This window comes from Macaca nemestrina, chromosome 12, assembly GCF_043159975.1.
Source record: "Macaca nemestrina isolate mMacNem1 chromosome 12, mMacNem.hap1, whole genome shotgun sequence".
In the NCBI taxonomy this organism is placed as follows: domain Eukaryota; kingdom Metazoa; phylum Chordata; class Mammalia; order Primates; family Cercopithecidae; genus Macaca; species Macaca nemestrina.
In genome coordinates this window covers 69,330,438-69,347,393 of record NC_092136.1, presented here as the reverse complement: position 1 = coordinate 69,347,393, position 16,956 = coordinate 69,330,438, and the positions used below count along the sequence as shown (strand labels likewise).

The window sequence follows — 16,956 nt, the reverse complement described above, 5'->3', positions numbered from 1 at the left end:
AACTTGTCCTAAACACTTGGAATAAATTCCATGGACATAATACAATATTGTTTTTATAAATTGTAGGATTTGATTGCTTAACATTTTGTTGGGGCTTTATGCATCTACATTCATGAGACTCATTTGTCTAAGTTTTCATTCTCTTAATGTTTTTCATTTGGCTTTGGTACTAGGATGATGCTGGCCTCATATAATGAATTAAGAAATATTCCCTTGGGAGGCCGAGGCGGGCGGATCACAAGGTCAGGAGATCGAGACCACGGTGAAACCCCGTCTCTACTAAAAATACAAAAAAAAAAAAAAAAAAAAAAAATTAGCCGGGCGCAGTGGCGGGCGCCTGTAGTCCCAGCTACTCAGGAGGCTGAGGCAGGAGAATGGCGTGAACCCAGGAGGCAGAGCTTGCAGTGAGCCGAGATCGCATCACTGCACTCCAGCTTGGGCGACAGAGCGAGACTCCGTCTCAAAAAAAAAAAAAAAAAAGAAAAAGAAAAAAGAAATATTCCCTATGCTTCTATTTTCTGGAAGAGATTAGAGGAACTGATATCATTTCTTTAAATGTTTTCTAGAATTTGCCAGTGAAATCTGTTGTTTTTTGTTTTAGAAATTTATTTTATTTTATTTATTTTTGAGACGGAGTCCCGCTGTGTTGTCCAGGCTGGAGTGCAGTGGCACAATCTCGGCTCACTGCAAGCACCACCTCCCAGGTTCACGCTGTTCTCCTGCTTCAGCCTCCCGAGTAGTTGGGACTACAGGTAACCGCCACCACGCCTGGCTAATTTTTTGTGTTTTTAGTAGAGACGGAGTTTCACTGTGTTAGCGTGATCTCCTGACCTCGTAATCCACCCACCTCAGCCTCCCAAAGTGCTGGGATTACAGGCATGAGCCACCGTGCCCGGCCAGAAATTTATTATTTTTCATTCATTTTTAATAGATGTCAACCAATTCATGGGACTAATTCTTTCTAGATTTTGGTAGTTCATGTTTTTATGGAATTTGTTCATATAATTTGTTGTCAAAATTGTAGGCATAGGATTGGTTAGAGCATGTCTTTATTTTTTTTTAAGTCCACATATGAGTCATGATGACCCCCTCTTTTATTTCTGGTATTAGTAATTTGTTTTCACTATCATTTTCTTATTTGCTCAGCTACAGGTTTATCAATTTTATTGATTGTTCTAGAAACCATATTTTAGTTTTATTAATTTCTGAATTTTTTCCTGTATTCAAATATTTGATACATTTTAAAGTTTTTAATTTTTTTCCTCTTTTTATTTTAGATTTAAATTGTTCTTTATTCTCCTAATGTAGAGGCTTAGATTATTAATTATAGATATTTATGTTCTTATAATACATGCAGTTGTGGATATAAATTTTCCTATAACACTGCATCTCACAGATTTTGATGTTTTATCTTCATTTATATTTAGCTCAAAATATAGAGTTTTTAAAATATTTAACTTGAGACTTTTTAATCTTATTATTACATAGAAGTATATTGTTTAATCTCCAAATATTTGAGAATTTTCTAACTTTCTGCTTAAAAAGTAGTTTTTATGTAGTTTAATGTAGTTGTGGCATGAGAACTCACTTTGTATTGTTTCTATTATTTTTCATTTGTCAAGGCGTTTTTTTATGGCCCAGAATCAGTCTTATCTTTGTGAATGTTCCATGTGAGTTTGAAAGAATATTTATTGTGTTGTTGAGCAAAGCATTCTATAAATGTCAAACAGATCAAATAGACTGATTATGCTTTTAAAGTTACCTATACCTTTACTGATACCCTGCCTGTATGATCAATTACTGAAAAAGGAGAGTTCAAGTTTCAATAGTGGATATGTCCATGTTGCTCACGTATTTTTATTCTCTATCGTTAAGTTCATACACATTTATGATTGTTACGTCTTTTTGGAAAGTTCATCTTTTATCATAATGTGATACCCACTTTATTTCTGCCTTGTCTGAAATTAATATATTTGCTCCAACTTCTTTTGGCTAGTTAGCACTGTATATATTTTTATATGTTTGCTTTAAACCTTTATGTGTTTTTATATTTAACTTGAGTTTCTTATAATATGCAGGTTTATCTTAGTTTTTTTTTTCTTTCTGAAAATCTTTATATTTTAATTGATGCATTTTGACAATTCACAGTTGAAGAATTTATCAATATAGTTGGATTAATATCTGCCAAGCATTTGTTATGCTTTTCTATTCCTTTCCTTTATTCTTTATTTTTTATTTTCTTATTTTCCCTTTTTTTCTGTCTTTCTTCTGTGGATTTAATTAAGCATTTTACATGATTCTGGGTTCTCTCCTTTCTTAGAATATCAATTTTACTTTTTTAAAGTGTTCAGTGGTTGCCTTAGAGTTTTCAGTGCACATTTAGAGTTACTCTAAACTCACTTTCAAATAATACTGTACTGCTTCATAGGTAGTGAAAGTACCTTACAGTGAAGTTTTTCCAATTTCTCCCTCCCATCCGTTATAGTATTTGTTCTATTTATTTCATTTATCTTTATTTTATAATCAACTTGTGTCTTGTTACTACTATTGCTTTGACAAATGGGTTATCTATTAAATCAACTGAGTGAAATTAAATATTTTAATATACCTTTATTATTTTCCAGAAATCTTTCTTTCTTTTTGTAGATTTCTCTGATATATACATTTTTCTTTCTCCCAGAAGATTGTCTTTTAACATATTTGCAGAGAGAGACAGTTTAAATTTCTAGTGGCATCTTTTAAGGTAAACTGATATTGACTCTGATTCTCTGTATTGGCCTGGCTGCAGATTTGGGGATAGCAACTGGCCTTTAAACCTCATATATCTGATGAGTTGAAGAAAACTTATTGATTTTCAGGGTTTTCTTTTCAAAATTTTTTTCTTCTGTAAGGATGGAATTGGTTATTTTCAAACTCTTTATACATTGGGACTAAAATAAAAATTCTTGCATACATTTTAACCCCAAATTTTCCACTAAATATTTACACAACTTACTACATATATCTATAGATAGATATAGATGAAGATAAATAGGTATGGAGATAGATATACAAACATAGATATAGGTATATTTGAATCATAATCATGAAATTCACTAGGACAGGAGATAAAATAATAAATACATTTATATCATGGTTTACATATTTAGTTTGAGCTAAGATCTGATTAAATTAATAAATTTTAAGGTAAATTGTCATAACCGTAGCTATTAGTTAAAGGGAAAATCTATTAATTTCTCAAGGGCAATCATGTGTTTTGGTATGATATATGCTCATTTAATCATTGAAATCGATGTGTATTCCCAAAATTAAACTTAAAAATAAATTACACACATAAATGTGTGTATGTAGAAAACATTGAATAATAAAGTAGACCTTCGTTTCTTCAAGTGTTTAGCTGTAAATATTTTTGTAGATTGTGTAACACGGTTTTTACAGAAATTTTGATAGAATCTTTGAAACTAAAAGGTAGGTCACTATAGACAGCTAAACAGTGATTCACATGACTTAGATTTTATAATATTAGTGCAAACGCTTCATTAGACAACATAAAAATTAATGGATATAGCACTTCTGCAATAAAACTTGATTTACAGAAAGACGCAGAACCTGGATTTTGCCTATGTTAGTCACATGGGCCTGACATACCCATATTCTGTGTTGTTGATCAAGTGTAGAATTAACTCTCTATGAGTACAAAATGCAGTATTACCATTTAATAAAAAATTGAAATTTGGAGTTAGAGTAGAGCCAAGATTGTGTAGGCCTGTGACCATTATGACTGCATTGTTCTTTATTTCTCAAGGTGACCAGTAAATTTCATAGTGACACAGTCAGACCTCAACCTTATTAGATGGCTCCACTGCTTTCCTAAGTGTATGATTTCCTTTAAACTGTCCTTTTACTTTTATGACATCACTGACTTCTGGATGTCTTTTCACTTTTCTTACTATTTCTTTTCACATTCATGGTGAGGTTACCTCGACTTGGAAACCCTTGCTCTGTTTTTGTACCTAGTAAAACCGTCATCATTCTTCAAGACTCAGCTCAGCCTTGCTTGGCATTTCCTTCCATATGCCTTAGTTATAAATTTTTCACCAGCTCAGTGTTATTTTTGGCATTGCATAATCATCTGCACAATTGAAAATTACATTACATTGAATTTATTTTTTTCTACAAAATCTGGTATAGATGCTGGATTTTCATTGATGGTGTTTTAATTAATTTGTTTATTCTTTTATTAGTTTCTTATATCACTTTAGCATATATTTTACTTGATGTATGCTTTATGACAATAATTGATTCTTATTAATTTTGATTACTTGATGTTTTACTCACTGAGATAAGAAGTTTAGTAAGATGGTCTGGGTAGGGGGAGAAGTGCAAAATGTCCAATTTTGGCATTGAGTTCAAGGAATAGGACCTTCTAGTGGCAATATCTAGTTAGACATCTAGATCAACATATTTCTAGTGGCTGCTATAGCACTGACACTAGTATTAGGGAATAAGAGTTTGTTAACTATTGTGATAATTGTGCTCCATTCGCTGTCACATTTAATTATTACCCTAACCATATAAAGTGCATACACTATTTTATTCATTTAACAGGTGATGGAACCAAAGATGTACAAAGTTAAAAATAAAATTAATTTGCTATTAACAACGAAAATAGGATTTGAACTTGACTTTTCTTTCCACAGAACCTAGCTCTTAAATGACTGATAGAACCACTCAATATATACTCATTGAATAAATGTAGAGAAATATGTCATTAGTATAAAAAAAACACGTCTAGTTGCTATATAATTATATACAAAAGTTAACATGATACATATTCAATGAATCAACAAATAAGAATAAGGTTATAGGGTACAAACATAAAAAGCTAAAATTGTAAGAAGCTAATTCATGTGAGAATACACATATGTCCATTAGATATTTGAAAAATATACTCCAATGCTTATTAAAATTCAATAATTTCCAACTCAAAGACCCCTCACTTATGAAAATGGTCTTAAAATAAAATGACGTTTTGAACAGAGCTTCTTTGAGGGAGATACTCAAAGAGTTTCTATGCTGCAAGCATAATAATCATGTTCTTAACTAAGTAAATTGCTTCAATTTAGGCACTTAAAAAACATGACCAAACAATTGTTATTCACTGAAGCTAAAGTAAAGAAAATTGCATGCAGACAAGTAGAATTATCGACTCTTCAAGTTTTCCTTAAGTTTTGAAAGCACAGTCTTCATGTTTCCTGGCTGCATTGATTGAACATTAGTAAAATGGGAGCAATTCTTTTTTGTGGCTTTGTCAAAATACTGTGATAGAATGTTTCAGGTGCAGGAGGTGAGGGAGACTCAATAAATCTACCCCAATATCTAGAATTAGAAGAGCAAATATAGATGAATACAACCTAAACTTTTGAGAGGAATAAGCTTCCTGATTCACAAAATGAATGAAAGGCTCAAGATTTCTGTTGTGATAAACAATATTGTGAAATAGTTAAGGCCATGTATTCTGAACCCAGATGCCTTGAGTTCAAAATCTGCATTGCTACTCTTTAGATGAGTTACCTTGTGTAACTTACACGACTTTTCTGTGCCTTGATTTTCTAATTTGTACAATGCCAATGTACAAATATAACACCACTCTCATGGCATAGCTTTCTGTACTAAAGAAGTGAACACATGTATAAAGCTTGATAAACAACCAGCCACACAGTAATCATTATTTGAATGATAATACATTATCATTATCTTCATAATCGGTAAAAATTATCTTGAAAATAATTATTTTTACTCCAGAACTTTCCATCAGGATGTGTAGGGAGTTTGAATTGGAAAAAAATATATATTATTATAAATTCCAGAGTCTAAAGTATTAAGAAATTTTAAATAGTTACAATAATTTGCCTACTCATTTTATAATTGTGACTATAACAAAATATAACAATATATAATAAGAAATAATCACAATATATAACAATTATTTCTAGTATTTATTGACAATTTTCCACAAAAAGGCATTCCTTTATTTCTAAAATAAAGAAAAAAAGACCATAAAAACTTCAAAAAATAGAGGAAAAACATGCAAAATATATCTGCTTAAAAGCATAGCTCAATAAAAAAAATAACCTATTGAGAGTAAGGTTATGACTTTTGTTAATGCATTATGGCTTTATGAGCCAGACAGATTCTACCAAAATGTGCTCTAGAGACAAGGTCTCACCACTTTGCCCAGGCTATTCTCAAAACATATAATAAGAAAATTTCTATATATATATAGAGAGAGAGAGAGAGAGAGAAATTTTCTTATTTGATATAGAAGTTTTCTTATTTGAGAAAAAGGGACCCACCACTTGGTTTCCAATATGCTTGGTTTTGATACCATATGCCAGGATATTGACTGTCGGGGGAACTAGAAGGTACAAAGTTGCAAAAATTATGTGCATACTTCGAGATTCCTTCTTGGCAATGCAGTGAATTAGAAAGCTAAAAAGTGCAGGTATGTAACAAGCAAGAATAGTGCAGACATGAGTAGCACAGGTGCCCATTGATTTAGAGATGGTTCTCTGGGAAGAGAGACGAAAGGAAAGAAATCCTTCTCTGCCTGAAGGATTTTGATACAGGATGTGGCTATGGGCCCTAGGTCCAATATCATCACTGAAAGGGCCACAGAGATTCCATATACTCTGTAAATGAAGATGCTGGCGCGGGCCAACCTCACAGCCATGTGCTCACAACAGGCATCATTGATGACATACTTGGTGTAATATTGTAGCTTACTAATGAAAAGAGGATGTGGCAAAACCATAAAGATAGCTCGGATTATATCAACTAAACCTATTTTTACAACCATTGGTGTTGACAGGATGGTTGTATAACACAGTGGGATGCAAATAGCTACACAGCGGTCAAAAGCCATGGCAACAAGGATGGCTGACTCAATAACGCAAAATGTGTAGATAAAATACAGTTGTGTGAGACAGATATTAAAGTCAATCCTGTGAGCATCAAACCAGAGGATGCCGAGCATTTTGGGTGCTGTGGAAGAGGCAAGGGCCATGTCATTCACTGCCAGCATGCAAAGGAAAAAATACATAGGCTGCTGAAGGCCTGGCTCTAACTTGACAGTAACAATGATTACACTGTTCCCCAGCAGGGTCAGGACAAACAGGAGGAAGACAGTTATGCCAATCCAGCAGTGAAAATCTTGCAAACCAGGAATACCAATCAGGAAGAAGGATGAGATGTGGTAATGTGTAGCTTGTCTCCCATGTTAAAAATTGAGAGGTTGACTGCTTTGTCCAAAGTAGCCAGGCTTCTAAAGCAGGATTATGAAGTGATTCTTGCATAATTCTGCATGTGGGAGAATCCAGGCATACTGTGCAATAGGCTACCTGAGAAGTTGACTTTTCTCCTCAATAAATATACATTTCCTGGTAAATCATTTCACCATTCTGAGCTCCCACATATTCTTCTGTAAATGAAAAGATTTCATGTATTTATTTTTTATTTTTTCTGAGTTTGGAAAGTTCATTTAATTCCACTACATGATTTTTATTTCCTCTAAGAGGAACGGTTAGTAATAAAATTACCTGATATTTGTGCAAGGCCAGTGTTAAGTTCTGTGATACAAACAGTCTTAGAACAAAAACTAAGTTGTATTTTCTAGGAAATTTGCATCAAATATGGAGACACATGCACACACTCACACACACACAATAATTAACAGATATTTCAACATGCTATCACTTTTAAAACAATACTGTTAACCTCATGCAACATAACTTTATCAAGAATTCAGAATAAGATTTCCTAATGCTAAAGCATAAAAAACTTGAAAGCTAAAGACTATAAAAGGTAATGACAAAGTTAAAATTAAACACAATAAAAGCTTTAACATCCATCAAAAGTAAATTAATATGTATTTTAGAATAACTCCTTAAGAAGATCAGAAGATGGACACAGTAACATTACCATGTAAAATTAATGGGAGATTTTATTTACTAATTTTAGCAAATGATTAAAGCTGCAACATATAAACCCATTAGTTAATAAGTCCAGCCTGTTTTCTGAAAAGCCATTACTTTTATCTGTAGAATCAGCCCGGCCTCTGCATAATGATAGTGAATACCAAACCGTCCATAATTCAGCCTTTTTGACTTTTGCAGCAAGAGTAGTTTCTTACGAGCCTAAAATTAGAGTCATAAGAACTTTTCATTTTGATAAAAGCTCTCTATCCTTCTTCCTGGAATCCAGTGTCTACTTCACATTGTTTGTAGAATATTCATTCCACTCTTCGTAACATGATTTCTTTATACTTGCTTCCATTATGACAATTTCTGGTTCTCAATCCCACTGATATAAAAGTTTAAGATATTTATTTAATATAATATTTATATTAAATATTAATATGTAGTATATTCATACATATTATCAGATGTTATATTAAATATATTATCTAAGATCTTTAATTAATATAATTAAGGTAAATATTTATTTATCATATATTGTTATAAATATTGATGAATATTCCTAAGGCAATGCTTCCCTGTATGGATGTCCAAATAATATCTGTGCGGGATAATTTTTTCTTGTTTATGGCATCTGCATTCTTCTATTAAAGATATGCCACACTGGGCTTATGTGAGTGAGTGTCTGAGGTGTTTCATAGTAAGGAATTGAAAAATGTGAACGTGTCGTAAAATACATTAGAAACATTTAGAGCTTCAACTCTTATTAGAATATAGAGACATAGAACAGATGAAGCCTGTACCCTAGAGATAAGAACTTAAGACAAAATCAACACATATTTAACTTACAAAACATAAAAGATTTTAAAGTATTTATTAAACTTTTGTTCTTTGCAACTCCTCTCCAGTGATTGTTTTTCATTTGGAAATGTGGTTTGCCCAGTTCCATTCATATATCTGTTTATGAGACAACTGAACACACAAGAGGCCAGTGGAAAATTACAGGGCATAACGTTAAGCAGAGTTGTGGTATAAGAGCAACTTAACCCACGTGGAAATGTACACATAGGTTTTTAGCTAAGAAATATTGCTTAAGTTTACAAACAAGCATAATTGTGCTTGGTAAATACATGTAAACATTTAACAATTATCATTTAGTTTCCAATAAATTTACTAATGAGATGGCAGCATGTCTTATCTATACTAAAAAAAAGAATTTAAGTGAGATCCCAATAACCAAGAGAAGCTTTCTGTTAGGGCGCCAGAAGTGAGACACTAAGAAATTTATGGAGAATACCCCCAAAGTGTGATCTGCTTGTGCAGTCACCCCTCCCTTCTAGAAAGCCTTCTCTGTTTTCTCTAAGGCTTAGTTTGAATGAAACTCTGGAGACACCATTTATTTCAATGAGGCCATTCTTGACATGATCTTCAGCAGACAGTAGGCCAAGGCAGTAGGAATATATGCCCAAACCTCTGTAACTACCTAATTTTAGCAAATGATTAAAGCTGCAACATATAAACCCATCGGTTAGTAAGTCCAGTAACTACCTGTTGGCACTATTATTCTATCTGTTTCTGAACCAGATAAATACCTAATTCCTTCTGAAGCCTGGGCTTTGATTGCTTGCTTGTTTTTGGGTCAGTTCACAAAGACTCATGTCTGTAATCTGCCACTTCAGAGTAGATGACTCTATTTGAATATCATGGTATTTTCTATGCACTTTTTTGAATATACTACATATTTTATGTTAATGCATTATAGTAACAACACATAAAGATACCCCAAAATAAATTCAGTGAGTTCTTTCATTCTCCTCTAGCTGACTGTATTTTATTTGGTAAAAACAACAGCCACCCAGCCATTAAAGTAAGAAATCTCACAATTATCCTTACTTTTTTTATTTAACTCTAGTAGTCAAGCAGTCATCAAGTCTCTTATTTCTGTTAGAACTCTTACCATATTCTTTGTATTTGTTTATTTTCATGTTAGTCTCCTTCATCAGACTGTGAGTACCAAAAGGAAGGTACAGAATTTCTGTAAACCCCCAATAAATTTCCAGGGGAGATCCGATGTTCCTGTACGTTTTCTCCAGCCTCTTAAGAATTTCATAGAGATGTAATCTTGTTACTGAAACTTCTGACCCTCTAGAGATTCAATTTATTTATATTTGTGTCTACTTTTAATTAACTTTGTCTTCTTAGAATATGCTTTTTTTTTTTTTTTTTTTTTGAGACAGAGTCTCGCTCTGTCGCCCAGGCTGGAGTGCAGTGGCGTGATCGGGTTCATGCCACTCTCCTGCCTCAGCCTCCTGAGTAGCTGGGACTACAGGCGCCCACCACCACGCCCGGCTAATTTTTTGTATTTTTAGTAGAGACGGGGTTTCACCGTGTTAGCCAGCATGGTCTGGATCTCCTGACCTTGTGATCCGCCCACCTCGGCCTCCCAAAGTGCTGGGATTACAGGCGTGAGCCACCGCCCCTGGCTAGAATATGTTTTTTAAAAATTGTTTCTAGCATAAGTTATAAAACCAGAAACCAACTTTTAATGTAAGTTCACAAGGTTATTCCATAAAAGGTAGGTTGTTGAATACATACGTTTGTGTACATATGTGCATGTGCGTGTGTGTGTGTGAATGTGTGTGTATGTATCCTCCAGGATTATTTGATTACTCTTCTCCACTGCCAAGTCGTATTATAATTCAAATACCCACATGTCTCTTAGAAATGTTTAATATCATTTACATGTTTACATATCTTTCTCCTTTATTTCCACTTACTTTATGTTGGATACTATTTTACAATTCATAATATATTGCAGATTATAGTAAAAATAACTGCTCTCTATAAATCCTCAAATGATCATTTTTCACTGTAGCCTTCAGGAAAATGTGCACATGTGGAAATGGTTAAAAATATGATAGTGTTGGCCAGGCGCGGTGGCTCACGCCTGTAATCCCAGCACTTTGGGAGGCTGAGGTGGGTGGATCACGAGGTCAGGAGATCCAGACCATCCTGGCTAACATGGTGAAACCCCATCTCTACTAAAAATACAAAAAGAAATTCACCGGGCACGGTGGCGGGCGCCTGTAGTCCCAGCTGCTAGGGAGGCTGAGGCTGGAGAATGGCCTGAACCCAGGAGGCAGAGCCTGGAGTGAGCCGAGATCGCGCCACTGCACTCCAGCCTGGGCGACAGAGCGACTGGTCGACAGAGCGAGACTCTGTCTCAAAACAAAACAAAACAAAACAAAACAAAACAAAACAAACAAACAAACAAACAAAAAATATGATAGTGTTTGCCATTGAATCAGGAAGCTCTCTGTGTCAAGTTGGCAGTTATGGTTGCTTTATAACAGGCTATTTGAGTGCTCAACATGCCCCTCCAGTCTGGAGGGCTGATAGGTTCTTTAGGAGATTTAATATCAAAGAAAAAGGGAACTGGGAAAAGTCTAAACACAAAGCAGTAGCCATATCCCTCTGGCACAGCCATGTTAACACTGTAAACTCCTTGGAGCTTCTATGTGCTTAGTGTTCCTGTGTTTCTCCTATAAAGACCATAGTCTCCAGAGACTGTCCCATGGTGGCCAGTCAAATAAGATGCCAGGGATACCAATAAAATATGTAGTTTACTTTCAAAATCAAAAAGAAAACTGATAAATGAAAATTAATTTAATGTAGACAAGCTATCTGAAATTTAAGAGAAAAACGTTTCAAGCTCTTTTTCTAAAGCATTATTTTTCTCATTCTTTTCTCTTTCTGTTCCTCGGAGAGCATAATTTCAATTGACCTATGATGAAATTTACTGCTTCTTTCTTCTGATATCCAGATCTGCTGTTGACCCCTATGTAATCATTTTTAACTTTAGTTGTTTTTTACAACTCTAGTTTTTAAATATTTTTACTAACTTAATTCTTTCTTGAGTTATTGTTGCCATGCTTTTATAAAGGTTCTTCAACTATCATTTCCTTTATTGCTTGATATTTAAAATGACTAAGTTCTACTTATTTCCTTCTTTAGTCAAACATCTGTTACCCCTCAGGAAAGCTGCTGTTGAAATTTTCCCCCTCTGTATATAAACTATACTATCCTTTTCCCTGTGTGTCTTGTATATTTTTTGAATACTGAAAATTTTTATATAATATAATGTGTCAGTTGTAAAAATTGGCTTCCTTTCTATCCTCAGTAATGTTTCAGTTGTTTTGTTGTTGCTACTTTTTGTTGTTGTTGCTGTTATTGACCTTCTTAGATTAATTCTATTAATTACATAAAGTATTTATTTCTCATAGTGTGTGGACTCACAGTTCTCTCTTTGCTACCTCAGTGATTCACTAGTAATTATTCAGAGATCTCCTTAAATATCTTGATCCAATAATTTTTCTACTCTTTGCCAAGGGAATCCCTGTATGGTGGTATAGCACTCCTTCAACATTTTGGCAGCTTACAACTTCATCTTAGACTTCATGTCCCCTTGTGCATGTCCTCAAGATGACCCAGACATGAGAGGTGGAGACACTTGCAGGTCTTTCCTGGCTATATGCACAGCCCTGAACATGCCCATTGCCTTGTAAACTACAAGGAATATGTCAGAGCTTTTCAAAATTTTCTATGGAGATCTCATTTCTAAAGTCTTCCTTTTAAGTTTTCAGCCAGACTCTTGTTTGCCCCAACTAGTATTACAATATCAGACAACATCAGACAAATGTGATGCAAAACAATCGGGCAACTGTGATGTTAAGCAATTGCCTCTGATTGTTCTTAGTAAATGCATTGGTAATAGGCTTTCTTGCACACAGTGAGCTGAGAATCAGATCAAAGGACAATGCACCTGAGTGTTTTTTTGTTTGTTTGAGGAGCTAACAGAGGTCCAATAGTAATAATGCTTGAGATGAGGAGAATTTTTGTGGAGTTCCAATACTGCTCTGCCCCTTTTGTTGACCATATGCCTACAAGTTTTTACAGTTACTATATTTCTGAAAGTGATGGTTTTCAAGAATATTGCAGTATTTCTTAGAGGAATTGAAGTAAGACAAATTAAAATGTTGCAAGTACTTCTCTTATTATTAAAGCTTAGCAGTTTTCTTTTGAATAAATGGTCCTCAAATTTTTGCTAGTTTTTGCTTAAGTTCCAAGATTCTGAAAATATTGGTTTTAATATTGTTACTGGTGATTTTTAAATTATTTTATAAATTAGTAGATTTACCAAGATATAAGTGCTTTTTCAGAAGTCATTCCTCACTCACCTTAATTTATGAAGCATTTTTCTTTTAAACATATAGACTAATAGAATAAATTTTTATTAAAAATTTAAAAATATATTACTATGTTTACTGATTTGAAATGTTTCTAATAGGAAATAATCAGTAATCCTTATTACTAATTCAGGAATATTATTTGCCTTTTTTCCCTGAGTACATTAAGATTATTTTTAGCCATTACCTATTTCACTGTCTCATTATATTTAGCAATTACCTATCTCACTGTCATATATGGAAGTGTGGCACTTTTGTATGTTTATCCTCACTGTAATTTACTGAATTTCTTGAACCTGGGTCAGTATTTTTGCTAAAACTAAAAAGAAATAGGCAATTGCTTAATCTTATTCTCCTTTTACTGGTTGTCCAATTATTTTGTAGACAGCTTGGTATTGTTGCAGAGATTCCTAACGCTTTGTTCATTAAAAAATATTTTATTTCATTCACTTTTGGTGGAATTTTTAAAATTTTAATACCTCTAATTTTTCTAATCTTTTTTAGTATCTAATAATATGCAGTGAAGTCCAAGCAAAGTATTTATTTCATATTTGTATTTTTATTTCTATAGTTATTATTTTGTACTTTGTTATACTTATTTATCTGTGGCAGTTCTCCATTTATTTGCTTATTATAATCAGTTTTTTCTTTAGTGTTTTATGTATTCATAAAAGTATATCTGCTAATTCCAGTATTTTTTTTTTAAATTTATTTATTATTATTATACTTTAAGTTGTAGGGTACATGTGCATAACGTGCAGGTTTGTTACATATGTATACTTGTGCCATGTTGGTGTGCTGCACCCATCAACTCGTCATTTACATCAGGTATAACTACCAGTGCAATCCCTCCCCCCTCCCCCCTCCCCATGATAGGCCCCGGTGTGTGATGTTCCCCTTCCTGAGTCCAAGTGATCTCATTGTTCAGTTCCCACCTATGAGTGAGAACATGCGGTGTTTGGTTTTCTGTTCTTGTGATAGTATGCTAAGAATGTTGGAATCAACCCAAATGTCCATCAGTGACAGATTGGATTAAGAAAATGTGGCACATATACACCATGGAATACTATGCAGCCATCAAAAAGGATGAGTTTGTGTCCTTTGTAGGGACATGGATGCAGCTGGAATTCCAGTATTTATGTTATAATTTTAGCATCTAAATATCTGTAATATCTGCAAGCATGTATTTATTTATTTATTTATTTATTTATTTATTTATCTGCTGTTAGTCATTTGTCTCTTTCTTTACCTACTTAGCATTTTTTTCATGCTTAACATTATGAGTGCTACAATAATGAAAGTTTGTATTTTTTAATTCTTCTTGAAATATTTGCATTTTTAAATGATTTATTAACTTCTATTTTAAGTTTGGGCATACATGTGCAAGTCTGTGATATGGGTAAACTCGTATTTTGTCCTGCTAGAGAATTAATTATACTAGAAGATTGCCTTGATTCTTTCCAAGTTTCCTTTTAGGTTTCCGTACCATAATTCTAGAGTTGCCATTAATCTACTGCTAATGTGGTTTAATTATTAAGGATTAACCATTAGGATAGTCAGTTCCAACTGACTGCAGGCAATGTTCAGAGAGATCTCTTCACTCTAGTTGGTCAGTACTCTAACATCTCCTGGCACTGAGTAATTCCTCGCTTCCCTAAGTATCTCACACCATCCCAGTTGCTTTACTCTCCCAGACTTTTGTTTTGCACAAGTGCAGTTTACAGATTATGGGAATTTATATGCAGATTTCTTAACTCTTTTCTGGCAACTTTCTTCCTCTCCAGTACCTTGCCCTGAAGATTCTAGCTACCACAGTTACATTATACTGTAATCCTTTCTTCCTCACCCAACACAACTGAAGGTCTCAGTGTGTATTCTGCTTCTTTTTACGTTAGGAAACTACAAATAGAATTCTGGTGAGAATGTAAATGTCACTTCATGGGTTTCTCTTTGTGGAAGGATAGTATTTTACATGCATAAGTATATATATTGCCCATTGTCTGAAACATTTTCTTCTTATATTGTGTTCAATTTTATTTACTCTCCGTGACTCTAGTATATAGGAATTTCAATGATCATACTTGAGTTATATAGCAACTAACCCCTAGAAACATATTTCCAGTTTCAGTAATAAAGCTGTATGAACTGTGAGCAATTTTATTATACATGGTCTTTGATGCTACTTCTTCAATCTACAAAATACTGTGTAAATAACAGATGTGCATGATCCATGACAAATCACATCATTTATTTCAAAGTCCTTCATAATGGCTTACTGTACATCTGTTCTTCACTTCACATGTAGACAGTGCCACGTCAAAAAGTATTGCCTCCTTATCTCTGAATGATAATCCTTTGTGATTCAGGAATTCGCGGGGATATTTCATGACATTCAAGTGCCAATAATAAATGTTGAACATCATCCAAACTTAACAGTACAACAATTTGCCAACGTATAGAAAAGATGCTTGCTCTAAGACATCTAAGACAAGCACTGTTTAAACTACTCTCAGTAGTGTGCTTTTACAAAGAAATAAAATATTTTAAATCTCAATGTTTCTAATGTTTTAAATTACAGTGTACTGAATACGTATTAGTTTCACTAATTTCCTATATATTTACACATTTATAACTAACAGTAATTTTGACAAAATTGTCAGGGCTTTGTAGTGGAAAAAAGATGATTGATTTAATAAATACTTCTGAGTCTGCTGAATCTGTGTGTGTAAAAGTCAGAATTCTTCTGCCACAATGTATGCTAAATTGGTTCCATATGCAGTGCTAATGCAAACATAGAAAGTAAAATAAAAAAATAAAGTTTTTATGGGAAAACATAAGAAAACTTATAGTGTACAGATAGTTCTCACATGGGACACAAAAGACACTAATCATAAAAGAAAAAAATGCTATGTTGAACTATATTCAAATATGAACTTTGGACCATCAAAACATAATTGTTCTGTGTTTGGTTTTGTACTGGTACTGTATTATTTTAATTACGATAGCCTAATAATATAGTTTGAAGTTGGATAATGTGATGCCTCTGGCTTTGTGTTTTTTGTTTTGTTTTTTTTTAGTTAGAATGTTTTGGCTTTTCAAGCTTTTTCCTGGTTCCATATTAATTTTAGAATAGTTTTTTTTTTCTTTTTCTGTGAATAGAGACGTTGCAGGTTTGACAGAAATACCGGTGGTCTTTCACCTCCTTCGTTGGTTGTATTACTATGTATTAAAATTTTTGTGGCTGTTATCAATGAGATTGTGTTCTTGATTTGACTCTTACCTTGAATGTTATTAGTGTATCAAAATGACACATGGACCAAAGAATAGAGAACTCAGAAATAAAGCTGCAGACCCACAATCATCTGATCTTTAACAAAGTTGAGGAAAACAAGTACTAGGGAAAGAACTCTCCATTTAATAAATAGTGCTGGGATAACTGGTTAGCCGTATGTGAAAGAATGAAACTGGCCGTCTACATTTACCCATAATTAACTCAAGATAGATTAAAGATTTGAATGAAAGATTCCAAACTATAAAAATCCTAGAAAAAAAAAAATCTAGCAAATACCCTTCTCAACAGTGATCTTGGCAAATAATTTATGGGTATGCCCCTGAAATCTATTGCCAAAAAAAAAAAACCCCAAAATATCAGAAATGGGACCCTTTGTATCTAAAATAAAATTTTAAATTTTTTAAAAAGACATAATTAATATAGTAATAAGACAATCCATAGT

The 16,956-nt window shown here is 33.4% G+C and overlaps 1 protein-coding gene across 1 annotated transcript; it reads right to left on the bottom strand.

The window, feature by feature from the left end:
* Nucleotides 1–3,555: 3,555 nt before the first annotated feature.
* On the bottom strand, nt 3,556–15,642 carry LOC139357688 (olfactory receptor 52K1-like). The gene is given in 5 exon segments (XM_071076084.1): nt 3,556–3,687; nt 6,357–6,605; nt 6,608–7,266; nt 8,138–8,195; nt 15,499–15,642. Coding segments are annotated over 5 exon segments (1,242 nt in total).
* Between the last annotated feature and the right edge of the window lie 1,314 nt (nt 15,643–16,956).